Source organism: Ascidiella aspersa, chromosome 7, assembly GCF_963924565.1.
Source record: "Ascidiella aspersa chromosome 7, kaAscAspe10.2, whole genome shotgun sequence".
In the NCBI taxonomy this organism is placed as follows: Eukaryota; Metazoa; Chordata; class Ascidiacea; order Phlebobranchia; family Ascidiidae; genus Ascidiella; species Ascidiella aspersa.
The window spans coordinates 8465695-8493505 of record NC_139453.1 but is presented as its reverse complement, the minus strand read 5'-3'; the positions used below and the strand labels follow the sequence as shown (position 1 = coordinate 8493505).

Sequence of the window (27811 nt, the reverse complement as noted above, 5' to 3'; positions counted from 1 at the left end):
AAACACAAGTCCCGATTAATAGTTTACCAACATTATCGGGGTGCCGGGAAGGCTGTACGGCAAGCAATGGGTCCAGGTTCATTGTGGCAGCAGGGTGGCGATGGTCGCGCGACGTTTCAACTTTGCCTGTTGTTGATGGACACACAAGAGGTTGTTTGCTGGTTTTTGAAGGCGCTCGTACGGTTTTTTTTTTACGCCCGGTTTTGTTCAGCCCTTGCACTAGGGGTCCGTTAACCCCTTTGGGGTGAGTAGACAAGTTTTGGGGGGTTTAAGGAAATAATTTTCCACCTTAGTCTATGTTTTAATAATTGAAATAGATTTTTTAAGGAAATTAACATTACGCCTCTTCGCAATTGCTAGCAATCGACCGCTTTCGCATTTTGCAATTAATTTGTAGTTTATTTTATTGCCTTCGTTCCAAAATATTTTAAAATGAAATAAAATTTTTTAAAAATGAAATGAATTTTTGAACAAAGAGTTTTTTGAGGGCCCATCAAGACTCACCGGAATATCAGTGTACAATTTAAAACAGAATTGTATTTTCACAAGAAAAGAGAAATTAAGAAAAAAAAACGCTTTTCCATCTCCTTGAGTGCATTTAGATTCGACCCGAGTTTAATATTTCTACTTAAGTACGACCGAAAACAGTAGGGTTCTTACGCGTACATGTGTGTGACGTTATTTCTGACGAACTCAATGTCACCCCTGGTCCATGCAAAGCCAATTTTTTTAGGGTTCCGCGTTACAAAAAGTTCAACAACCCCGGCTTTAAGGGAAAAACATACTGCGGCCCTTGTAAATTTAAATCTAATGCATATTTAAATTTACAAGGGCCGCAGTATGTTTTGTTGAAATTATGAATCGTTCAGACACCACAGTAATAAACTTTACATGAACTGACTTTGATACTTCTTTTCGTTCATTTAAGGAGATTCAATTTACACGGTGGTGGGTTTTTAAAGAAGGCAACATTTTGAAACCACATTAACTTGAACTTATTATATCGCATTATACATATTATATCGCTGAAATTAATGAGACTTGTTAGTCATATTAAGACCACTTAGTATTTAGCAAAGTATATCATTATGGATCCATTTAATCAAACAAAATTAAAATAGGTAACGTTCAAGTTAAATTAAGCTTTGCGTGGAAAACGCCTATGTCAACCCAAATTTGAGTCAATGATTTAATATTTAATTTTTTTCAGTAACGAATAGACCATGGTACAGCACTTTGGGGAACGCATGCCGAGGCACAACCTTTTTTTCTTTCCATGCACGATATTTCAGTCGCTTTGGAAAAAAAGAACGTTAAACTGAGAAACCTAGAAAAGGTGTGAAAGGTTAAATCCAACCACAAAATTTCAAATTAAAAGAGGAGTTTTTATGCATCATTTTGTTCACGCAAATGCCAAATTAAAGAAACACTTCTGAATTAAGATTATTACTTGCTTCTGGCAAGAATTCAAATTATTTGAAGGAATAGACAAAATAATGAAAAATAACTTTGAAAGTCACACAGAATATAAACTAGGCTTGAAACTAAAAATAACCCAATTAATTTACAATATTGGAAAGAATTTGTTTTCACTCAAGAAAAATTAATTATTTCTAAAATACATAATAATTATCACAAAAAATTTCGCTAAATATTTCTGACAAAGGATTAACAAAAAAACTCGTGTTTTTTAATAAACAACAAAACTCAAAGTTTGAAAACCCAAGTAAAAGCAGCATCAGACGTTTTTTAAAGGAATATATTTTTGGCCTATACCGGCACGGTCAGTTCTAAAAGTAAAATAAAATATACATAGCAAAGTAATAATAAAAGTAATAAAAAAGTCAAAAACTTGTCTGAACGTGGTTTCACTCGTTTTTCCAACTTTTTTTTATTGTTAATTTACGCGTCAGCGATAAGGTGATCGACAAGCAGAAACCTGCTGCCAATGGTTTTGGATTTCATAAAGATACGACCATTTACATGTTTTTTTGATAAAACATGAATACGCCGTTTAATACAAAAAAAACCTGTAAATGCATCAAATGCCGAACATGGTGAGCGAATGAGCTTGCAAGCAAACTACATACTGAAATATGTAATTTCGGAAAAAATGAAGACTTTTAAAACAATATGGAAAACGCGAAGCGCAGAGCTCGAAATGTTCGGGATTCGGATTAAGACGCCCGGAAGTAAATTCTACCAATGCTTTACAAGAACATTGCTACAATTTTCCACCGTTAAAAAGTTACGGATTTCGTATGAATAAAATATAAAAATTAGATGTTTTTTCGAAAAATATGTAGTAAAATTTTGTTGAAAATTTTAGCAAAAAAATTTAAGTCCTGTGAAAAATACAAAAATAAACCTTACTTGTGCTTATTGCAGATTTAAAACAAACAACACGATAACCCAAAACGTGTAAAGGCTGCTTTAATAATGTTGCATCAATTTTAAAACAAAGTTATTGCCATCCAAAAAATACACAAAATTATCCGTATTTTTTGTCATCCCAATGCCAGCACGCGGTACAGCAGTTTCCCAACTTTGGGTTAATGTTAAAACGCCCGACTAACACCCAACGAAATAAAGCAACGTGGTAGTCCCGAACACATTGAGCCCTGCGCGCGCACGGAAATAATGAATGCATACCGAGCAACGCACGAGGTAGCATTCAAATGAGGGTTGTGAACTCCAAAAGAGCCGGCTTTGTCCTTTCCACGAACAAATGAACAAGGCCCCGTATGTATATTATCGAGCATATAACAGCGACACCCGAACGGTACAGCAGTAGCAGTCAGCATTACCAGCAACGCCGGGCGAAAAGTTAGACGGGGATTGTCTTACCTTGTTGTAGTTTGCGTCCTCGGCTACTGAACGCTGCATGCTGATCAGCTTGGGTCCCTTCTTAAGCACGCGCTTTGCCTGACACCAGGTTTTCACAAGGTCTTGGGACCATTGCGTGAACTCGGGCTCGGTCTGTAGGGAACAGAAGAATACGAACGGTTACATGGGGGAAGAGACTCTTCTGTATATACCTGGGTCGGGAACCTATGGCTCGCGAGCCATATATGTCTCTTTTCGCCAAGCTATCATTTTAGCATGATGTATTTTTCCTTTTTAAGACACGACGATAGTAGCAATTTTTCAGCGCTTAAATCCTATTTGTCTCTTGCTGCCTATAGTCCGTTTGACGGAATCTCTTATCGTTTATCGTTTAAAAGGTCATTTTCGTATCGTGGCACTCGGTAATCGAAGTTTTGTTAACTTAGTAAATGCATTTTTTCGCGCTTCATATGCCCTGTCTTTTAAATAAAAACAAAATAAACAGCCCTATTAAAATCACTATTTTTTCAACCTAAACTAAAGATGTTGAAACTAGTTATATAACTCTTTCGAAATACAGCCAATCGTAATCCGCTTCTATGGCTCCTTTAGATAAAAAGGTTCACGACCTCTGCTATATACCATGGGAAACGCGCAAAAAGACCTAAAGAGCAATACCTAAAGCAGAAAATTCTATAAAACCATGGTATTAAGACCAACGACGTAACAAGCCAAATACGCAGTATTATCCACGACAGAATAAAAACTTAGTTGTCTGAATAAGGCCTAAATTTTTCAGAATACGGCCTAAATTCATCGGAACAAGGCGAAAATGGGCAAAATAACGCCTGACACTGTAGGAAAAGGGTATGGGACTATCGGAGGCCTTTGGTCTGGCATCGGCCGTTTTGGTTTTGGCGTCCTAGTTGGAATGGGTCATGGGTGGGGTTAGAAAATTGCTTAGGGTTGTAATTTTTAGGGAAGTTGAGGATATACTTAGGGGTGGGGTTTAGGATATACTTAGGGGTGGGGTTTAGGATTAGGTAAATTGTTTGTTTTATGTAAGGGTTATGTAAGACGGAACCACCGACAATACAATATAATGTGAAAACGGAATGCAAATGGCTGTTTTTTTTCATGTTTACTTTATCGATTTCACGGTTAGTCGAGTCGTTTCTATATTGAATGCGGCTTTTCAAAACAAGAATTTAAATGGCGCACATTTGAGCGAATAAAGGGCATGTTGTATTCATAAAATAACACTAAAAAATTAAAAAAGCATTCGTTTTTTTAGCCGTAGGGTCCATTGTCTTTGGAGTTTTTTATGCTGGAGTTGCGCACATTTAAGCATAAAAAGGGGCTTTGGATTTAACAAAAAACACGGACTAATCAACAAAGCTTTTTTGTTGATCTAGAAGTAGGACAAAATTTATACTGCCTTTATTCGAGCGAAAAATGGGGCTTTGATGAAAAACACCCGGATAATATCCAACAAACAAGGCTTAGTGCGTTAGAGTCGCCTCGTAAAAATCCAACGTTAGTTAACATTCGGTGATCGGTGTGTAACTGTGTATACGTGCATCCACTTTCTGCGGTCTCAAACACGGCTCTAAGTAAGATGCAAAGGCCCAGGCGGTTTCGGTAGGGTTTTCAACACCAATCGTGGGCTGAAACCAGACAGAAAAACAGGTCACAAGACAGTAGACCAGACAACGAGTCATGGAAACGGCTTGACGCAATTATGGCACCGCAACCGGTTTATGTCGGACGACTGTGGGTTGGCCAATAAAATATTGATAGAAAATTAGCGTTCCAATCAAACAGAACGCGTGCCTTTTTATCATACGAAAAAATATGAAATCTTAAGATGAGGTCTTACTGCGAGCTCCAACCATTGTGACGCCATAATGTGCCCTTTTTGTTTTAAAGTTTAAACAAAGCTAACTGACTTCTGTTTCTTTTAACTTTTTCTCGGCCTTTAACAGGACAAAGCAACGAGTTATTTTAGTTTAACATACTATTACAAACTGAAACCATTGTGACGTCAATAATGTGCATTGTTTCAATGGAACGTTAAAACAATGAAATCCATATCTGTGTGGGATTATTTGTTAATTCTAGGTTTTACTTCAACCTTAAATAACTAAGACTTTAGTGATACAGATTGTTTACTTGAAATTATTCTATTTGGGATTAATGTTTATTCTGGGTCTGTGGTTGTTCTAATAACCTAACGCATTAGAAGCATTTGATATATTACAATTACACTGTTTTGCAAAAAGTAGCAAGATATAGACTGCATTCTCTTAATGAAAAATCTGCAGTCGAATGTAAATCATATTTTATAGCAGAAGACTGGGTGTACTTTTATGCGATCAAGCATTTGGCGTAAATTTTTACAATAACCTTTCAATAAAAAACGTCATTGGGCTTTATAGTTTCTGTAGCTTTCGGAACTGCTGAATTGGTCCTACTTTATCATGATTATTCCACACCTTTGAAACAACTGAGAATTAAAAAGCAGAAAATAAGTCAATTTTAAAGCCCTAACCTCGCATCGGATGATGATGTCCTTATTTGTGTCTCTGGTCGAAATGAAGATGCAGTACTTCATGCCCTTGGCTTGACCTTCCTTGATCATGGTCACCGACTCGAAGACCACGAGGTTTTTCTGCGAACGAAAATGGATCGTGGGTTTGGGGAGAAAATTTCCCAACAATGTTCGTGAAGATCTACCAGCAGCTCGTGATATTTACTGGACTCCGGGTTATACCACGAATAATATATATTATGATTAGGGCGATTATCTTTCGACTTGTCAAAAAAGTCAAAATTTACATGTTAAGTCAAAATTTGTGTAAATTATTCCAAGTCAAAAATGCACATGAATTGTTTACAAAATTAGAAAAACTATAGTTAGATTTTTAAAATGGTCGATCAGTTAAAATTTCACTCGACATATTCGGTTTAAATTATGCTCAACGACATTATAACTGTATTAGACTTTCATTAGAGCAATATACGGTACAGGCGAACCGGCAGAATTAACAACCCAGCCCTAGTTTATTGCAATAGGTTGAATTATTTTCACCTAGTATTTTCACTGTTTTACACAACATTTTTCTAAAATAACCAGCGTCTTGTTTTGCATAAACCCGAAAAAAACTTATTTGTGTTCGACCGGTAGTCGGTAAAACATCAAAAACGTGTGGTTGATGACGCCAAGACAATGCAGTACTTCAAACAACAATATGGTGTTTAAATCAATGTATTTTTAATTTTGTCAAACAAATATATTTTTAAGTCAAAATTTCAAATTTTCAGGTCGAAATTTCTCCTTTTTTGTGTCGAAAAATAAGTGCCCTAATTATAATGTATATGGTGACTTCCTGACAAATTCTTGGTATTTCACTCGATTGGAAAACCCGAGAAAACGAACGACGTAATTGGAATTTTTATTTTTTTTTAGTTTGATTAAAAATAGGCACTGTCTGTCTGCACTGGGTTGTTGATAAAATTTTGAAAGGCTTTAAAAAACAGAGATCAAGGTTTTACGCGATCGTTACAGAATTACAGGCGATTATTTTTAGGATAAGCCAAAATATTACCACTAAACTAAATAAATTTATTTATTTCAATAAAATGTCACTGACAAACTTTAATTTAATAAATTTTTTAGTATTTTTTTTTACAATTTTGGTTTAAATAAGGGTTACTAAACAGTTGAATAACTTAAAGAATTCAACATCTCTAAATTGCAATACTATGCCCGACGATTTCATAATATCATATTACTTAACTTAACAAGATATCATTATAAAGATATACCCCGTCCTAATTTTATGTAGTAAATGTTTTTTACCATCTTAATTTTATGTAGTAAAGGCTTTTTACAATACTTTTTTTTTTAAGTAATAAATGCTTCACACATTGATGACTGCCAATATGATTGGGCCATATTTTGCGCGTTAAAGCCTTGGTTCAAGGGAAGCCAGGAACTAATTAAAAGGGTCGACATAGGCTGGTCATAAAATGTCTCGAGTCAACTACTCACCGAACCGTCCTGGTCTTTCCACTCTAGTCTATTCGGGTAAAGGTAAAAGTATCGCTTCTGCCAAGTGGAAAGGCTCAGCGGGCCGCCCAGCTTGTACATGATTCCGTGCAACACGCAGTCGTCCTCCAGTTTTTCTGTACGCAAAAAACGCAGCTAAAATGACAGTTCTGTGCGATATTTCGCATTTGTATCGATACAGATCAAGGGTTCTTAAACTGTTTTTACGGTAGACCCATACTTTTTTTTTTGCTTACCGTGGACCGTGGGGTATGCAAGTAATTTTCATAGATGACGTCATAATTTTGCTTTTTTTTTTTTACCTAATTTTCATAGATGACGTCATAATTTTTTTTTTTTTTTACAAATAGACTTCCAGAAATCTGCTGAAAGTGGAATGGAGTCTACATTCAGTGCAAAACCGTTTTATTTTTGAATTAAACCCTTTTTAAAAAATTATTACTGCTTAAATATACACTAATGTTTCCATTAGGCCTTCATGTTAAAGGCCAAATGTACGGCCCATTATATACGGTAGAACAAGGGTAAATACAAGTAGGTCATGGTAACCGCGTATGTTCCGTTGTTTGTTTTAGTGGAAGATAAAATTGAAAAATCAAATCGCAAACCGAGGCTAAAAAACCTAAATTTATTGGGTATAGGATCGTCATTAATACCAGCCAATAGTATCGTCCAAACACTGATATATTTATTGACTGTATGATACATAGGAAATCTACGATTAACAAGGATTAAAATTAGCCACTAACTTGTTATGCGCAAATTTTTTAATCATATTTGAAACGTTATAAGTAAAATACAATACTGTGCTCAATACTGGTAGTCGTACTGCAGAACTGCAACAAAACGACTACGTAAAAAGTTTTGAAGGCGGCGTTTAACTTACAGGCCGCTTTTTGGCACATAGTCAATTCTCTTATCAAAACAGCCATAAACCGGCGTCAAATGTTGAAGGGAGGTAAAACTTGCGATTTGCGTTTTTTGCGACACAGAGTCTTGTTTTATAAGTTTAGCTTGACCCGCATAACAACAGACTGCCTGCATTAGTTCGTCGGTTATAACTAATCTAAAATTTTTAATAGGGTATACTTCATTTAAAGCAGGGGTTCTTAACCATTTTTGTATGTTTTACCCTTTTAAAAAATATGAAAATCATATTTACCCCCTAAAAGTGGAGCTCATTTATTAAAATAACAAAAGTCAAAAATACATCTGTTTTCTTCAGTTCGACGGCTACCCTGGTAAAGTAGTAGATAAAGCATAACGAATATCAGATGCAACATGTTAAGTCGGTTTCGTGCTTTATATTTTATATGCAGAGAATAGGTTAGTTGAAGAAAACGAACCAGAATATTCAGAGCTTGAATACATATTCTTGGACTTACCCCCTAAAACGAGGAAATTTACCCCCTGGGGTAAATTTACCCCAGGTTAAGAAAGGCTGATCTAAAGGGGTCTAACCTTGGGCTTGAAATGCATTACAACTTTCCCACAGTTTGAGCCATTAATGTATTGAAGAAAGTTGCTGTTGAATTCAAAGTTAAACAATAATGAAGGAAAAACTAATGTTAAAAATCCGCAACGCTTATTTTAAAAAGTGGAACGGTGCTTTGCAAGAAAATCTACTCCTGCGAAAGTTTCTTCAGGGAAAAATCAACTATTAGACGCAAACAAACATATATCAACCATAAGGTATACCATCGTGTCGATACGTTTAAGGAGTCGCATTTCCGGCCGCCCTACGTAAGCATGACGTCACTCACCTGCGTCGAGGTACTTCCCCTTGGACTTTCGCTTGGCCTCCAGTTTGTCGGTTTCGTGGTTGACCATGTCGAACACCGTGTCTGTACAACACAACAAGCAAAAGTTTATATTCCTGATTCGAAATTTTGGTTGTTGTATTGCCTTTATGTAACTAACATATACGTTGTATTACACAGCAATTGTAAAACGCTTGGCGTCTTGTAGTCAAGAAATCTAATTTGCCAATATATTGCTATTATTTCTTATTCCGTTTTTTCTATTATTCATTTAACGACAATCCGGTGGCAGTCTTACGACTCAACATTTATGTGACATAAACCGTTATGGCATTACACGACAATTGTGAAATTCTAGGTGTCTTATAGTTTGACGAATTCAAACGAAATGCTAACTATTTAAATAGAAATTAAATTTGAATATATTGACATTTCTTATTCCGATGCCAGTTTGGTCGAAAATACTATTTTGTATAACAGCGGTTCAGTCTTAGTAGGTTGTGAGACACAAACACAACCTACGAAAAGTAAAGGCTAAAAAAACTAATAGGGATTTTGATCTAAAAGTAAAGCTTAATCTTATTGAGCGAAATTATATTTTAATAATTTATTCCATAATTTATAGGTTTTTTCAAGTTTAATGATTTAATCGAATTAAAAAAAGCTGAAAATTAAATATTTTCTGCAAGTGGATTTTTTTTGTAAATGCGGAGATAAAATAACTTTTGGAGTAAATTTGAAAAATCTAATATTAGTTGAACAATTAAAATAATTATTCTTCAACTACCTCGCTAATACCTCATCCGATGCTATCTGGACGCGGGCTAATCCAGCGTAACTCAAAAATAGCGTATTCAGTAAATTCATCAGATGCTGTCAATTAGAATTTCCCAGGGGACCGAAATAAGCCAATAAATTCGAGTTAGGTTTCTGTTCTGCCCTTAACATATGTTTCTCGGGTGGAAACCAGTGAGCTATACGGTAAATAAATTCAATTAAAATTGCAAATCGATTAAAATTCTTAAGAAGTCAAACATTTGAGAAGAAAATAGTGCTAGCGCTGTAGGCACGATGAGAGCTGGGATTATTTTCGGACAGGTTTCCGAAACTGTGAAATAGTTAACAGAAATGTAACTAAATAAATTCCTACGCTGGGACCATTACCAGTATAGCAGTTCGTTGCCGACGCATAAAACGGCCTTGTTGACAAACTGCAATAATCGTTTGAACACTGGTGTGAAGTTAAATTTACGATGGATGTGTTCGGAATTCTGCGTAAATTATCAAATTCTCTGATAATAAGGCACAGCCGTTTAAAATTTTATAACGTAATTCAAGCCTTGTCCAGCACAGGCCTGCTCATAATCGGACGATTTTACCATTTTTAAAGGTTTATCGTTTTATTATTATTGAAATAGTGGTTTCTCTAATAATGACTTAATAAAAACTTGACTTTGGCAACTGATGACTCGGACTGTGACTTGACTATATATTTTTTTTTTTTGACTAGGGACTTTGTTTTTGACTTGACTTGCACTTAATTAAGTTATTTCACAAATGACTTGACCGGGACTTGCTTCGGGCAACTGATGACTTGGACTAGGCAACTGATGACTTGGATTTATTTCACAAATGACTTGACAGGGACTGACATCATTTCAAAATGACTTGTTTACAACACTGCAACCTACCGCATATTTCCTTCTGCCATCGCGAGGACACAATTAGGTCGAAGTCGCCGTAAAGTTCCTGGTCGGCGTCGGTCAGCTTGATTCCCTTCGTCTCGTCGTCGTCGAAGTTGCCGATGTCGAAAGCGTCGGCGGCGTTTACCTCGCCACGAGGGGGCGTCAGAGGCGGGATGTACTGCGTCACAAAGGCCAAGGGTCAAGGGAGAGGCGATCGGACACCGTTTTTTTTTTGCGTTTTGGAGGATTGTTTTTTTCAAGTTAGAAAATGCCTGTGGGTTTTTTAACATTTTATTAAATGTTTTTTTTATGCTGGGGGTGGCAATGCCTTCAATACTTGCAATATCTTAGTCCTAAGCGGCTTATTGATTTGATTAGGTTCTAAAAGGTAAAAAAATCGATCTAAGAGGTTAAAAGATATCAAGGAAAACTTTGTTCAAAAATGATATCAAATGAAAATGTTAATCAAAATGTCCAATATTGCGCTAAAAATCTTAACAAAGTTTTCCAATGTAAAGTACCTTGAAGTATCGATACCTTAAAACACAGAGGTAACACCTCTAAAAACATGTTAATACCCTAATACGCATAAAGCATCTCATGTAACAAGCATGGTAGCGGTTTTGAAACGAGGAAGTAGCAAGCAATTTACCGATGTGAATACTATTCTACGCGGAAGGTAAAATCGCCAAGTGGTGCATGCAGCATTAGAGTGATTTGTCACTCTCGATGCTATTATGAAATATCGCTAATGCTAATGGCAGGCAATCGTTACGTGCTAATGTACGAGGAAATGCTTGTGTCGGCGGGGCTACTTCAAAAATCCATTGTTTGTCAATAATGACAGGGCCACGACGTCACAATTGCGATCGACGTCATTCCATTATATAGTCCAGCGTTTATTTAACTGTGGCCCTCGGTCCACCAGAGCCCTTTGCACATGGCAACAGGCAATTAATGAACGCGAAAGACGAGACAAAATTGGTCGCAAAAACGTTATTCTCGCCTCGGTCGCAAAACCAATTACAGGTGTGATGCGCTTTTGGCTTTTAACGTGCGGAATAAAACGCATTAGCCGAGCGCACTTAACGCAAGCGGCAAGGTAGACCAATAAGCGAACGCGAGAAAGATCACAAAGTGCCGATGTCGCTTGCTAATGGAAAAACGGCCGGTTTTAGAGCACGTGCGACCATAAGCGACGCATTAGGGCGCAGTGGTTTCCATCCATTTGGTTTTTCCGTCGGCCCAGTAATATTTTTGTGTTTATAACCTTATGTAAGCCCCCTCCCCAAAAAATTCGTTTTATCGCGCATGTAAACAAAAGCGGTCGGGAACAGTGGTTCTAAAACTGGAGACCACGTGAAGATTCGGGAATCCAAACAAACTATTTTTTTGACCGTTAATCTTTTGGTGTTTTATTTTTTTTAACACTGCTCCTTTTTTGATAAAGAAAATAATTGAATGGTAAATTACACTAGACAACGGACACTTTTCTCTTTGGAGTTTCAATGATAAGAAAACTATTTAAAAATGAGCTTGCAGTAAGTAGTTTTTACAAAAAAAGTTTTAAAATTAAAGCTTTTTAAACGAATGCACCAAAAGCTATGTTCCATTGCAAACACACAAAAACCACTGAAGTGTGAACGCATTGCGAGTGTCTCCTAAATTGTCATTGTATAGCCGCCATATGGCCAGCGATGCTCTGTGACAAAACTGTTTTAACTGAACCAAGGCTTCGATCAAACATTAAAAAAAAAACGTTATATTGTCGGTTTAAATACGAATTTCTTACTAGCTTTAATTTTTTTTTAAAACACAGTCGTTTGACCGGAGGGTTGTATACACAGCGAGTTTTTAAGTTTTTAGACATTAAGCACCCCGCAAATTGTAACGTTTTTGAACATTTTAAGTGGACTGTTGAACGACAAACTAAAGATAACTTGACAAAACCGGTGTTGAAGATGTCATTTTTGGTTTTAGGGTGTGATTTTTTTCGATTTTAGTAAGAACATCATAAAAGTTTTGATTGAACTTGCAAACAGCAGGGTAACCTCTATATATGATCGGGGTAGCCTAAACTTTTTTGTTGAATCACTGCGTTTGCGCTTGCCACAGAGTAGCAGTGCTACAGTTTGGTAGCCTACATGCATGACCAAAAAAGAAAAACATAGCCTCTCATTGAAAGTCATTTGACACGACACGCAAACTCAATAGCACCTGACAAGCGACAAAGTGCTAGTTGCAGCCGCTGCTGCAAAACGACGGGTCATCAGCGAAATCACAGCAGCAGGCAGCAACAACAGTGATTAGTCAGCGGAGGCTGGCGCGGTCTATACGTGGTATGTTGGCACATAATTGTCTGCGGTTCGTTCCCGGGCACAGGCGTGAGTAACCCTTCCTCCTTTGTGACGTCACACACCCGGGGTCACGCCCGAGCGCGCGAAGCGCTGCGAAACTCACGAAAGCGTGCGATTTGTCCTGCAGTCATGACGTAGGCTGTGAGAATGCATGGGTATACGACGTCTGGGAGCATTCTCCTAAGTCTCGCATTTCAAAAAGCGTTTCAACGATTCAAATCTGAAGCTGATGTTTCTTGTGTTGTTCAGATGAGGTAAATTTCAAACGGAAAACACGAAACTTTCTGTGTCAAACACTGGTAACTTAACCCAACGCGCATTTGAAAGAGCAAGGTATTTTCACACATACGCACACCGCACACGCACACACATACGCACACAGACACACGCACATAAGCGGAATGGAACGCAGCGAAAAACAGACGCCAAACGCAAATTGCTTTTTTTTTGTATTTTTGTTCAACATTTTCGGGTCAAAGAAATTCTCGAAAAACCCAAATGCTTTATGCGTTTGGAATCCGAAAAATAAGGCGGCCGTCAAACGCAATTACTTCGCACTATTGTGGAAACAAAATATTTGCGAACAGCATAGTTCCTTTTTAAATAAAACTGAACATCGCGCCAATTAACCTGCTCATGCCCGTGTGTCGCTTGAAATTTATGCAAATCGTGCGCAATATTCTTAGATAATTAAGCCAAGGCATTAAAAATACCACACTTACTTCAAAAAACATTTTGGCAAAAATTTGCCGAACATTTAAAAAAAACGACTGTTTGAATAATTAAGAACAAGATGTAGACATTCATTATGTCAAAACTGACAAATTTCAGACCGTGCCTAGAGTTTTACGAGATATATAGGCTATTATAAACGCAATATGTATTGCGTGAGTGTTGTTAAAAAATCATTTTTGTAAACAAATATAACTCGATTCCTAAGAGAAGCTACATGCAATTCCAAGTCGCCAGTTTCAATCCTAAGTTACTAGTTGCCAAAGTTAAGTTCCTGTTAAAAATACCAGGAAGTTCGATTTATACCCGGTAACAGACTTGTCGAGGGCGAATTTATCAAACAACAAGAAAAAACAAGCTTTACACGCGTTAATTGTGCGTTCAGAGTCGGACAACAGCGGTGGTAGAAGCGCCAAAAAAATGCAATGACTGTACCAGAGGCTAGGCCAGTGGTTCTCAACCGGGGTGCCGCGGCACTCTGGGGTGTCATTTTTAACGCTCAAAGGTGCCGAGAGATATTTCAAATTCTTTAGAATTCCAATGTTTGCTCCATTGGTAAGCTTCTTGATACAATTGTTTATGCGCGATAAAAGTGCAAAAAAAAAAGTTTTTTTCAACCTTTGTTAATGTGCTGTTTCAATCTCGTTTATTGTAACGTTACAAATAACCACTCGGCAAAAATACGAGCAAGGGTGCCGCGAACTACCTATAATTTCTGTAGGGTGCCGCAAGCCAAAATAGGTTGCGAAACACTGGGCGTTACCACAGAATAAGAAAAAACAAGTCTAACACCTTTAATTATGCGTTCAGAGTCCGATATCAGCGGTAGTAGAGGCGCCAAAACTGCAATGACTGTACGAGAGGCTATAGGAATAGGGCTTAGCACGCCGTAAGCGCGGCATGCGTTTAGAAGCCGCTCAACGCAAGACGGAAACTGCGCTCTCGTCGTTCGCTGACGGCGACTGATTGAATGCGGGTGACAGCAGCAGCGACACAAAACGAGAGCAACGCACCGACCGAAAGTCTACTTAGGCTCGAGTACTGCGTCATTTCGCTTGCAATGGTAACTGTATTTGTGTGTAATTAATGACAGTATGTCACTAACTGTAACTCGTTCAATGCAAGTGTTTAAACGCGTTTCTCTGTATTAGGGCAACATGGCGGCCACTGGCGACCACATTAAAGTCGAGCTGCGGTACACAAATTACAACTACAAGTGTTTCTGTAACTCAACGTGGCCTATAGAAGAAATTAAACGAGTACTGCGTTATTTCTCTGAGTGGAAATAGGGTATTTTTTGATTGGCACCGTGTCATGCAGTGTATCTAAAACTGGGGTTCAAAAAAATGCTAAGACATTGGGAACTTTACAAAGAAAGTTTATAGCCTTTTAAATCTACCTAAAATTGTATTGCCCGATTTTTTTAAATATAATTCGAAAACAAAACATTACCGTATACAAATGCCTCGGTGAGCACAACAAAAAGTACTAAAAAATGTTTTTACGGCACTGTTTAAATACATAACTGAAATCTACACATAAAACAAAACATAAAAAATAATAAAACACTTAAAAAATAAGGTTTTTCAAAGAAATTTCAATACACAAACCATTTCAAAGACATTCAAAGACTTTGTGGCGATCCTGGTATTGTAAAACCTTTTTTTTATTTTGTGTTATAAAAAGTTATGAGTTTCCTAAATATTTTAAGGCAGCGATATGGATTTGCCAGGTAAAAAATAGAAAACTATTGTTTTATGTGTTCGTTAGTTTAGCGACGTTAAGACATGGTTTGTGAGTCAATTGCAAATCATACTCCTTAAAGGAGGCGACACGCGACACAATTCTAATGCTCGACGTAAACGACACGCGACACAATTATAATGCTCGACGTAAACGACACGCGACACAATTCTAATGCTCCACGTAAACGACACGCGACACAATTCTGATGCTCGACGTAAACGACAAGCGACAAAAGTCTAATGCTCGACGTGAACGACACGCGACAAAAGTCTAATGCTCGACGTGAACGACAGGCGACACAAGTCTAATGCTCGACGTAAACGACACACGACACAATTCTAATGCTCGACGTAACCGACACGCTACACATTTACCAAATCACGCAGATACCACACATACTCCAATTGGTATTGGTTCAAAAAAAAAAGAGAGATACATTTGTGACAGCCAGAATTTTTTTCTCTAATTATGACTTGCTATGGTATTCATTTAAAAAGACTTGGACTTTAGTTTTTTTTTACATATGACTTAATTTAGACTTTAGTTATTTTACATAGGACTCGACGTGGACTTTATCGTTTCAAAATGACTTGTTTACACCACTGAATTGAAGTAAAAGTTCGAGACTTTATTAGGCCTCATAATGGAACCGAAAAAAAGTTCAAAAACAAAAGCGGGGCACGCGAATATACAAAGACATATTGGCAGCTTTCATTCAACCCTAAAAACACGGTTTCGCTTCGATTCGACCGACTTTCGATGTCGAATCGATCTGTTTGTTGGAGGGCGAGCGTATACGCCTACGTCACAATGCCACGGCGCGATTTGGCCGTCTGCACATCATAATATTGCGGACCAGAGACGATGACGCCTGTACAAACAAAATCAGGCCGCCGCAAGGTCACTATGCGACTATGCGTGTACTGTATGTGTGTGTGAGTGACACGGGCAAAGCTACTTCGGGGTTTGGGATTCGGCAATTAAATGGCAATTCCACAAGAGGAAAAACCGTTTGACAGAAGTGGATAGCTACAGAGAAAGGGATGACGTCACAATATTTTTGGGGTTTTGACCCCCAATCAAAGACTTCTAGGGGCGCAGACCCACGATCCTCTTATGTGCACCTATAGATACCACTCTACTTGAAAATTTGAATGTTCTACGATGTTTACTTTTCTACAAAGCTCGGACAAAAATCGATAGGAAACATACCAAAGCAAACTCAAAAAGAATAGCGGCCAAACAAGATATGCCCCGAAAATAAATTTTCGGCCCAAATAAGAATGAACATCCGCTGATTTTCGTATATGTACTTCAAGGACTATAATTGAAAACTTGCTGACGTTTCGGTCGAAATAAAATAATTTTATTTTCTTTCAGACCGTCCGACCTGTCGTCTTCACTTGCCTAACTTTTAATTGCCTTCGTTCTTTATTGAACCGGATAAAGTGCGCGCTACTTAGGCGAAAGCCAATATCGATTCGGAATACGATTGGTCGGTGCCAGCTATAATTTGCGGGATTAAAAAGCGACCAACCTTTTGTCTGTACACCTGCTCCCAATCGACGTCGCGGAAGAAGGGGTGTTCCTTTAACTCTTCCCCACTGCAACATAAAGAAACGTCCGTTTTTTTCTTTGCCAATTGACCATGTTAAATGTTTTAAATTAAAAAAATCGACGTAGATAAAAAACTAATAACTGTATGTAAGCATTAAAACCCTGTGATATTTCTTTGCATTTTTTGGGGGCGCAGAAAATCTTGCCTAATCAATTTTTTTTCGCAAAAATAAGAAAGGGCACTGAAATGTGACAATATCTTAAGGAACAATATCAAAATTTATAGTTTGATGAAAATTGCTTTTTTTTGTTCACCACCGTTTACCGTTGCGAAGCGGACGGTGTACGAAGCGCGAAAAACGTCATTGCGAAAGTGACTTCAGTGGTTCTAAACTTTTTTAAATGAATTGCATGGCGGACGCCTGAGAAATTTCTAGTGACTCACGGGCTAACACAATGAAATTTGTTTTTTAATGAGATGGGTGCACGTGCCGCGCTGCAATGAATTAAATCATTTCGGTTTGAGTTTTGAAAGAAATTTTTTTTCAGCCAACTTTTTTTACGAACCACTTAACCCAGCAGTTGTCAAACGTTTCGTATCAAACTCAATTGCGGTAATAAATGCTTAGTGGTGTGCTATTATTTCCTAAAGAAATGTGCATTTAACCCATTGTTGTGAAAAAAATGCACGATTTGATTTTACTTTTCCGTGTAAATAAATAAACAACTTTCTTATCGCTGGGGGGGTCCGTCGCAAATCAAAAAACTGTTTCCAAATGCGTCGTCGCAAGACGAAAAAAGTTCGAGAACCACTGTCCTTAATCCACCGGTATAAGCAAACAAAAAAAACACGTGCAATTTTCTTTTAAAATTACTCTAAATTATTACCCTCCGCGGCTGCCCAGGCGCTCCTTGGGGTCTTTGTGCAGTAGACCGGTAAGAAACGAGGACACTTCAGAAGACAAGCTCTCGGGCATTTTCACTTCCTGCAAGAAAACATTTAAATAGCGGCTGTCAACGGAAGGAAAAACAGGGTTGGTGTGCGAATAAACGTCAAAGTATGAAAATGTAATAAGTGAAAAAAAATGGTTTTGCAAAATGTTACTGTGCACTCGAGTTAAAAAAACACCAACCGAAGGCACGCACTTCAAACTATTTATTCCTTAAAACACAAACAAGCTCTTTAGTATTTCAATTTTTGCAAGACAAATTAAAATTAGGACCTCGAAAAACAAAAACATAAAAAAAGAGTATAGCTATATAAAACTACCTAACTCTAAATATTCTAAAAAAAAAAAAACTCTAAATATTGTTAACAATAAACGGAGATTGGGAGGCAAAAATATCCATATTATTATATATTTGATTTCAAGCCAATCTCCATAATAGGGATTTCCGAAATTTGATATTTTATTTTGGACAAAAAGAAATTGCGAACCGGCCAAATATTTTGGACAAAAAGAATATTTATTTTGGACAAAAAGAATCGCGAACCGGCCCAATACCAAATGACGTCATTACTATGCTCAAACAAGCAAAATATATGAAATTCAAACATTGAAGGTAATTTTTCCAGGCTTAGACTTTAAATTAGATTCAGTGTCGAGAATTGTGGTTACCTCAAGTTGTTAACAGTCTATGATTTATTAAATTTAAGCTAAAAACTTTCTGCGTTCGATAGCAATGGTTGAAATACCTATAACAATTTTGCATGTGATCGGCAGTGATTCCACCGTAGTATCAGACGAGTACCGATACTACAACTTAGCATTGGCCATCATCTACGATTTTAGGACATCCCTACTTCATACTTTAGGTTGAGCACTGCTTTATAACATAGTCTTAACTAAGTTTTACAAAATGCCTTGTAGTATTTCGAATGGCATGCGTTTTTTCATGAGGCGGTCAAAAACAAGAACTTGCGTTAACAGAGGTACGGCTTGCAATTTGTCACACATCAAAAAGTCACACATCCTGCAAATCACTGCGACGTTGTGCCTTTTCAAATTAGCAAGACCTTATATACAGAAATAGATAACAACAGCTTGTTCGTTCTCGTTTAAACAAGCTGTCCTTGAAATGTCAAACTTCCGCATTTCTAAGGACCGCCTTTTCTCCGATTAAACGATGTATTAAGCGTAAAATTGACTAAAATCGTTTTCTATCTTGTTTATGTAATCGATTTTCTCTGAATAAATGCCGTATTTGTCGAAAACCTGACAAATCGTCTTTCTACCATCATATCAAGGCTCAGGTTGTGTCAAATATTTAGGATATATTGTGAAGCTTATCTATGTCAATTCGTGCACAAAACACAACCTTTGAATACATACAAAAGCAAACTAATAACTAAAAGTCTGTCTGAAATGTTGAATGGGCGAGTCAAACATTTAAAAAAATGTAGGACATTGTATGCTATTTGGTATACTATCTTTTAAAACCGATAAAAACAAATTTGAAACAGAGTACCAGCGTTTGAAATTAATAGCCTACCGCACTGCATTGGTATTTTAAAATCCAAATTTCAGATAAATACTTAAAAGAGCAAGAATTAGCAGAAGTTGCGACTAAAACTAATAGAGAATTCAGCTTGGAACATTACCAAAAAACATTACCAAAAGTCTAAATTTGCACAATAGAATTTTTTGCATAAAAGAGTTACGTAACACACTTATACCATGTGGGTGTATAAAAACCGTATCCATAAATTTTAACCAGAAAAGAAAAATCTCAAAACCAAACCAAAGACTTGAAACGTTAAAACAGCTAAAGTCAAACACCAGGAATAAATATCCTACCGTGGTGAGCGTCATCTGGTCAATTTCCGCCTTATCCTTGGTCTTGTGGTTTCGAAAGGGGGAATGCCCCCTTAGCAGCTTGTAGAGGGTACATCCGTAAGAGAACCAATCGGCCGCCACGCCGTAGGGAACCCCCTTCATTAGGACTTCAGGGGCGATGTAGCCGTGTGTTCCCCTGGAGATACAACAGGAAAAAGCTCGTTTTGTTGGCCTTATAAACACCGAAAGCCATCACAGACTCACCGAATCTGCGATCAATAGTGCTGCAAGCAGGACAGGCTAGATAAACAACTAGCCTGTGGTGAGGTTCGAACTCACTACCTCCGGTCATACCGGTACCGTCGCTCTACCAACTGAGCTACGCAGGGCCAGAGAGGAGCGGGTCGCGAAACGACCATACGCCAATGCTTGCAACATTCTGTTAGTACAAGCAACTTCACATTGAAGGGGATCTACAATACCATATCATTACTTAATAAAAGATGCACACACATATGTGTTCAAAAATTGTGGTCCTGGCTCTGAAGGGTTTGTTCCTTGTTTTAAAGGTGAAACAAAGGCCGGTTCCGATAGAAGCTGTTGGGATTTAAAACTGGTAACGTGCACAGAAAACCGAAAGCGCTAAAGGAAATTGTAATTTTGTAAAAAATGGAGTAAATAGATATGAGAAAAAAAAAAAAAAAAAAAAAAAAAGTATAACATTTCGTTTTCATTTACTTAATTTCCTGTTTAGTAAGAATTATTTTGTATCTTTTCAGCTAATTTATGAGTCAAAAACGGAAAACTATTGTTGGTAACGGAAAAAAGCATAATTGATCAACAGATTTAGTGAGTCTAGAATGGCTTTCAGTATAACTTGATATGTAAGTTGGTCAAAAAGCAGCTTCAGAAGAGCTAGATCACAGTTTTTGAACACATAGGTGTGTGTACTTTCAATATACAACGGAACTGATCCCTATATTAAGCTGTGGACTAAACGCCCTGAAAAAGGTGAAATTACAACGCAAAAAATGAGCTGTACCACGCAAAAGCGTTGGCGCGGGTTCGTTTGCGCGAGTCGAGCCAGGAGAAAGGTGGTGGTAAGAGCACACATACTTGCTTAAGGAAACCCACCGCGACACGCAAAACGACAGTACGTCAAAAAACGAGGGTGACTCACGCCAAAAAGCGCGGCAGTACGACAGTTGCAGCAGCTTATGAACAGTGCAAAGCGCTCCTGGCTTTTTATCTAGATGCGCTATTGTCTGTTGAAAAAGGCTCACCAATCGGAAAGCAACATAGTCGGTATATAATCTTTTATGGGTTTATGCGTACTGAAGCGAGCCGGACGTTTTGCATTGATTCTAATTCTACAGTCTACACAACTAAAAATGTGTTGTAATTTTACTTTTAACGGCACTTTAAAAACATAACTGAGGCTGAACATATAAAAAATTCTAAGACTAAATTCTAAGACTTCAAAGACTTGGAAAAACATAATTTTCAATGCGTAAATCAATTCAAATACATTTAAAGACTTTATGACAACCCTGTGCGGCCAAACTAAGTGTAACGAAAAAAATGCACTTAAACACATAAATAAAATTTTCTGTAAAAAAAAGTGTTCTGTTGAAAAGGGCCCATTAAGTGGGAAGCACAAAGTAGTTTAAATCGGTATACAATCACTAACGGGTGTATAGATAGCGGAGCGAGTCGGGCAAACAGCCAATAGGCACTTGTTGAGGCTATTTACCCGGCTATAAAATTATTTTATACGGATATGGAAAATCATCCAAATATAGAAAAACTCGGGAAATGAAATTTAATAGTGCCACCATCCGAACCCAAAGGCCAACCGCAGTCCTAACCCAAGTTGATGTATAATCACGTATTGCTGCATGCGTTATCAAGCGATCCGGGCAAATAGTCCCTTCCTTTTCTATTTCGGTGCGTGTTGCTGTCGCGGCGCACACGTAATAGCAACGACTGCGTATGATGAGTGCGTGAACAGCCAATTGCCGGCATCACGGCTTAGGCTGGTTACGAATGTAGGCGGTGGGGTGTCTTTGCGCAAATGTCAAAGGATCGTCATTTGTTTTTGACTTCTGTTTTGTTTTACTGAGCGCCGTTTAACGCCTAAAGCGCATAAAAGGAGGTCTAGCCGCTGGGTCAACAGGGTTGCCACGTATTTTTTTAGGAAATAAGTATAAAGACATTTCAAAGACTTTTGTAAGAAAGTAACGGGTTTTAGGACGTAATTTAAACACTCAACCTTTACGAATACACTATATTTGCAGCATCTGTGCTCGGGCTTCCACTTTTCGAAATAAGTGATTTTCGTTTTCACCATTTTTGTAGAGTTTGTGGTTAATTAGCCGATTCAAAACAGCCAAGTAAAATTATTTTAGTGTCTTAGTTTTCTAGTTAGTTCTTCTTATCTACTTAACCAACTTATTTTATCAGACGTAGTAAGAATATCTAGGCCCATAGTATTCGTATAGGCTTGGAGAATAATCTTACGACGTCTTACTACAACCTCCAATCATTGTGCTCATTATATTAATAGAAATGTCGCTTATGTTGCCCAAAACCATTATTTTTACTCTTGAAAAAACCGAAGCCCATATTTGCATACAGATTTCAGCATAAATGTCTACCACCAGCCATTCCATTTAGGGGCGGCAAAACGACACTAAAAGCACATAACAGGGCATATAAAATCCCCAAGCGTGCACCGTCAATTAAAGGTCGTCCGTTTTACGGAGAAAAAATGTAATGTGACTCGTACCAGCACATATATTGCGGGGTTTAGAATTTGCATTCGTCCTCTCACCAAGCCAATGCGAAGACAACAAGCTCCAACTCTATAGCATGTACTTCTCCTATTTACGTAACTAAATTGTGGTGGAAATACAGCAATCCACTCACTGGGGGTGTCATTAAACCTACCCATCCACATTACATGGTTGGAAAATATTCCATCATAATGCTATTCCACCTTTACGATTTACTGAGCCCGACGTACGCATGCGGAGTAATATACAAAGCAACCTGGCTTGCTTGCAATCGGTCAACCCCGAAATCACGACCATCTAAGCCTTGCTGGTCAACCGGGTTTGCGAAAGACAAGTACCGGCAACGCACACGGATTTCTCAGTCGCCGCGAATTCCCGAAGGCGCCGAATCGACTCCCGGCTGGTTAAAAATTCGTTTTATTTTTGCGCCAACAGACGCTGCATTGTGGAGGCATGGTTGGCCGCTATTGTTTATCGTTGCTTGTGCATAATGCAGCGGCGCTAGCGGTAGATTTCAAGTTTTCCCGAGGGGAAATAAGGAGACTTAAGTAGATATCAAGACTTTTCCGTAATTAGATATCAAGACTTTTTTTAATCCGGAAAAAATCGGATTAGAATTAAATTCAAAGCAGTTCATCTGTTGCTAATTGGATACGAATGAGCGAAAACGAAAATCAAAGTGTACCCGAATTAAAATTACATTTATTGAAATTCGATCTGGCTTAAGGCGAGTTCAACCATGTTAAATCGATATTCAATCGTTAAACACACTGTCCTAGAATCTGCGGTACAACTAAACGTGGGCCACATAAGTTTTAAGCTATACTGTAATCAAATCAGAATTGCAATTTAAACGACAAATCCAATTAGACAACATGAAACATATATTTAGCTGTATGAGTCTTCAACCTGCAATAACTTTTTGTACAGAACTTAAAAAATCGAAACGCACCATTTCCAGTGGATTTTTAATGTCATCCTAATAGAAGACTAACTAAATATTTTGTGTTTGGAAGACACACAACGTTTGTAAGGCAACCCAGAACGGGCGAGTAATTGATCGTTCTACTTTCCGTATTCGAGTGAACCTATTGAATTTACAAACGCAAGGGGCTTTTGTAAAGGATTTTATAAATACACACTACAGAATAAATTCAAAAGGAAATACAATTTAAGGAAAAAATTTAGGCAATTCGGTTACCACTTTTGATGTTAAAACTTCGCCCAAATAAAACCCTAAAAAACGAAAAAAAGCGTGAAAAACGTGCCAAACAATAACACCATAAAAAATCTTGCTTCATAGTCGTATCTGTCTTAAAAAACAAGTGGCATTTTTGACAAACTTAACTGTTGATTGACGAGCGTTCGCACAACCGTGTTTCACCAGATCAGAGTTTTTTTTAACACGGCTATAGACGATAAAGAAATGCACAGGGTTAAAAACTCACACGCTGGCGTGGGGCTTCTTCTTAGAGAGATCGCAGGCGAGACCCAGGTCGGAGATTTTCGTGTGACCGCTTTCATCCAGTAAGATGTTGGCCGGCTGCGAAGGCAAAGCAAAACATTGGTTGGTTTCAATGAGTGTTGCATGTAAGCGGTTTTTAACCTTTCAAATTTAAACAACATCAACGTGGGAATAAAACACACCAAAATAGATCATACCTAATAGTCAGAATAACGTATAAACCGGAATAAGATCTAAATGGCAAGAATAAGGCCCATATAGCTTTTCAAACCTCAACCCCAACTTTATCAACCATCACTAAATGGTGAAGAGTTACGCGAGAAATAAATAAAAACTGACGCAAAACTACGTGCAAATATTTAGTGTAGCCTACATAAATAGTTTGGTGTACGTACAAAACATTAATGCACAAAAGTCGCCAATGTATAGTGAACAATTTGCCGTTGTTTTGTTGCTAATATTTTAGATAAACGCAGGTGGGACGACGTTTCATAGAGTCGAATGTGATCAAGTCATTGATTTGACTTTACTTAATTCATTTTTTAGACATTAACCTGACTCGTCCTAATTTTAGTCATAGACCAGGGATGTCCAACCTGCGGCCAGCGGGCCGCATTGCGGCCCGCCTGATATTTACGTGCGGCCCACCACTAATTCTCACTTTCAGTAACCTTTATTAAAAACAGTTGTTTCGAATATCATCAAAACGTGAAGATCGCGCAGTATTTGATGTAGGCATAATCTTGTGTTTTTTATAATCGAGTCTAATGTCGCATTTCAACATCCATCGAGCACTTTGTGCACCCATCATTGCTAAGTAAGATGTTTGTTTTTCTGAATGTGTGTTTTTCCGGACCGTTTTAAGGAAATATGTCAGCCCAAACACGTGAAAACTTAAATTTTCGCCTATTTGCGCATAAGTTCACTCTCGAAGAACGGGTGTTTATAAGTTAGGTTGTTTTATGACGTCACGATATGACGCAACTTATGACGTCACGCCTTTAATTTGAGAGATTTTGCGGCCCATCGAAATTTTTAAAGTGGCAATGCGGCCCATTCTGCTAAAAGGTTGGACATCCCTGATTTAGACAAACGACTCGACTTAGACTAAAGACATATATACCAATGATTTGAATTAAATTCGGGAGCTTCAGTTTAACGAACTTTATTAACATAACATTAGTAACGACATTTTTTTAATTGAAAAATGTAAGCGATTAGTTTTCGTCAATGTTTGCCAAGCAAAACGAACTCAGGGCATTTGAATTTTAAACTCAGAAAAGAACGCATTTAAATTTTAATGCCAATGATAGAGATTCGATTTGCAAGGGCAATGACTTAAACGCCAGTTGTTTTGCATATAACTTGAATGGGCCTTTAATCATTTCAAAATGACACTGGTCTTAGCACTGCTGGCGGCAGCAGCGAAAGGTCAGTGTCGGAAAAAATCGATCGGCGCCACACTTTTAGCACTCTTGGGTAGCGCTCGTGTCTTTTCTGATGACGTACCAACCAGCTTTGAATAATGAGAGGCGCCATTTTTGCTTCCAGATTTAGATTTGAAAGTTTGCCGTTTCAAAACGACTAGGTCCGATTCGTGTTTGGGAGTTAGATCGGAAGCGACTGTGTTTTGCTCTATATTTTGATGTGCGTCACTTTCACTTGGTTAAAGATTGGACCTTATGCTAGGTGCATTGAGTCCGCGTTTTCACACGACTTGGCGCGAATAGAAGTATTGAAAACAACACTGGCTGGCTTATAGAAATTGACTTGGACTTGAGTGTATTTTTTTTATGGACTTTTCAAAGTTGACCTTTATTTGCCTTTTTTTGGAAATACGATTTTGCTACTTGGATTGCAATGACTTTGATTGGTGATTGACTTGGACTAAACTTATTAATAAAAGACCATTTGAAACGTTGTTAATTGTTTTCCACCCGTTTTCAGTGTTTAATCTTTTTGCACACATTTGAAATAATAGTTGACCTGTCGTGACCGTTACGTTTATTTATAGTAAGGTTAAAATTATTTCTGAGGTGCAAATTTATTCGAGGCCAGACTAAATCCACGGGGAACAATTTTAAATAATTTCCATAGGACAAATAAAGTATTATCCTTTGTATATACACTTGACAAAAATTGGACCAACTTGCAAAAAATACTTCGAGTAGAAAGCTTATGTTACAGAGGGTATGCTTTAGTAAGCTTGTATCGTTCCACAGCACGATTAAGCGTCCGGTGTGCATAAGAGCGAGATACCCCAAACCAACAACGTAATATACAGATATATCCGCTTTGCTAAACATAAATAGTTCTCGACTAGGCGTCATTCGCCTAATGGTCGCATTAAAACGATCAGGGCGGTTTTTAAAGTGCAACTCCGAGCGAAATTGTTATTATAACCACATTAGGGTTTTAATTACGCGCACCCATTACCGCCAAAGCAAAGCGATGACGGTGAATCATTGACAGAGGCTACACATCGTTTCAAAATTCAAACGCTCTGTATTTTGATCAAACAGCCAGTACAATTTTTTTAGACCTAATCTAAATTAGCTTCAAAATGCCACGGAAGATCTTGCAGTGCTTGAATGTAAGAAAAAGATGCATTTTTGAATAGTACGTCAAGCCCTAATAAACAACAAAACGTATTAAATAAAAAGGTTGAATATAAAGATAATAACAGGCAAATGGCGGTCAACCCAACAACGCCGCATGCCCACCTACAGTTTGTTTGGCCACGCACAGTGGCACACACACACGCTTTATCATCATCATTATTATTTTTTAGCTTTTTCTATTTGGAAGTAATCGATTTGTTGTATGGACCGAGAGCGCACGCGTAGGGACATGATGTGTGGCGCGATTAATGGACTGAGGACCAAAATAGACGGTTTCGGCGTTGATACGCAGTTACGTGTAGAACGGCTTGACAAGGTCTTGGCCGGTGATAGATTGGAAGTTTTTCTGCCTGGACAACTAACGCCGCGCTTTGCTTATAGCTAAACAAACAGCGGTCGGCCAGGGTGGCTGTCAAACCCTGAAGATGTTGTATTTCATACGACAATTACAACGCTCTATCCAATATAACTTGAAACACGGTTCCCACAAAACCTAAATGACTGCTACGCACCTTTAGCTATAACGATGATAGAAAACACACTTTTGAGATGTTTAGCTTCGATAAGCTAGTTCCTTTCTATTTTGAAAGAAAAACGCCCAGAAGGAGGTTTAAATTGAAAAAGGTTAAAGTTTAAGAATTTTTTTTACGAATTGTCTTGGAACTAATGCACACAAATAAAATTAAGGTAAAATCCGACACTGAAAAAAAAGTATTGTTCGCCGAAATGTAATGGAAAACAATTAAGTACAGGCCTCCTATCCGTTTAAAACAAGCATTGCTTTTTAAACGCAAGCATTACGCCTACGTGAGACGACTTTTTTTATTTTTTAAACAAAACAAATCCATTCCACTTTGCATTAGCTGTACAAAAAACGACTTACGCGCGGTTTTCCAAAATTCGCATAACACTATTCTTACTTGGAACAGTTTTAAAACTAATTGCCAACTACAGGTTTTATCATAGGACGATGTAAATCGATCGTACGGCGCTTTTGATTGCTCGGTGGCTTCTTGGAATCTGATCGATTGCTAAATGCCAATTAATTGTAGGATACGCCCGACAGATCCCGGTCGATTAATAGACTAGCCAAGCCCGCGAGGTGTTCTCCGACTCTTGGCTGTCAGACTGAATAAGGCAGGATGCAGTGTACTTCCGAAAATTATGCCGCAATGCACAACGCCGCCGGGATCGATTGGATTTTAAATAGGCGCGACGACGTATAACAGATGTAATCGCATTGCTGTCCTTTTCCAACTTTCATTTTTTCTTCAAAGGGCCGGTGATTTTTCCACCGTATTTAATCCAACGATAAACTATCAGAAAAAATAACCCAGATTTGGGAGACACTAAAACATATGGCTATAGAAATTCCTTGCTATATTCAATGTAAAAAAAGCTTCTTAAAAGTGTGGCGT

At 37.9% G+C, this 27811-nt stretch overlaps 1 protein-coding gene across 2 annotated transcripts in view; it reads right to left on the bottom strand.

Moving 5' to 3' along the window:
* Positions 1–27811, bottom strand: part of LOC146137574 (G protein-coupled receptor kinase 3-like) — a 52119-nt gene that overhangs the window by 8112 nt on the left and 16196 nt on the right. The window contains exons 12-21 of one of the 2 annotated variants that reach the window (XM_083394795.1): positions 23756–23850; positions 19534–19708; positions 17624–17721; positions 16716–16782; positions 10350–10521; positions 8662–8742; positions 6881–7014; positions 5378–5497; positions 2848–2979; positions 32–126 (exon numbers count right to left, since the gene is read on the bottom strand). In XM_083394795.1, the coding sequence (XP_083250921.1) occupies positions 79–126; positions 2848–2979; positions 5378–5497; positions 6881–7014; positions 8662–8742; positions 10350–10521; positions 16716–16782; positions 17624–17721; positions 19534–19708; positions 23756–23850 (1122 nt within the window). In that variant the 3' untranslated portion in view covers positions 32–78. The remainder of the gene's footprint in view (positions 1–31; positions 127–2847; positions 2980–5377; positions 5498–6880; positions 7015–8661; positions 8743–10349; positions 10522–16715; positions 16783–17623; positions 17722–19533; positions 19709–23755; positions 23851–27811) is intronic. The other variant, XM_083394794.1, reaches the window with a different exon arrangement.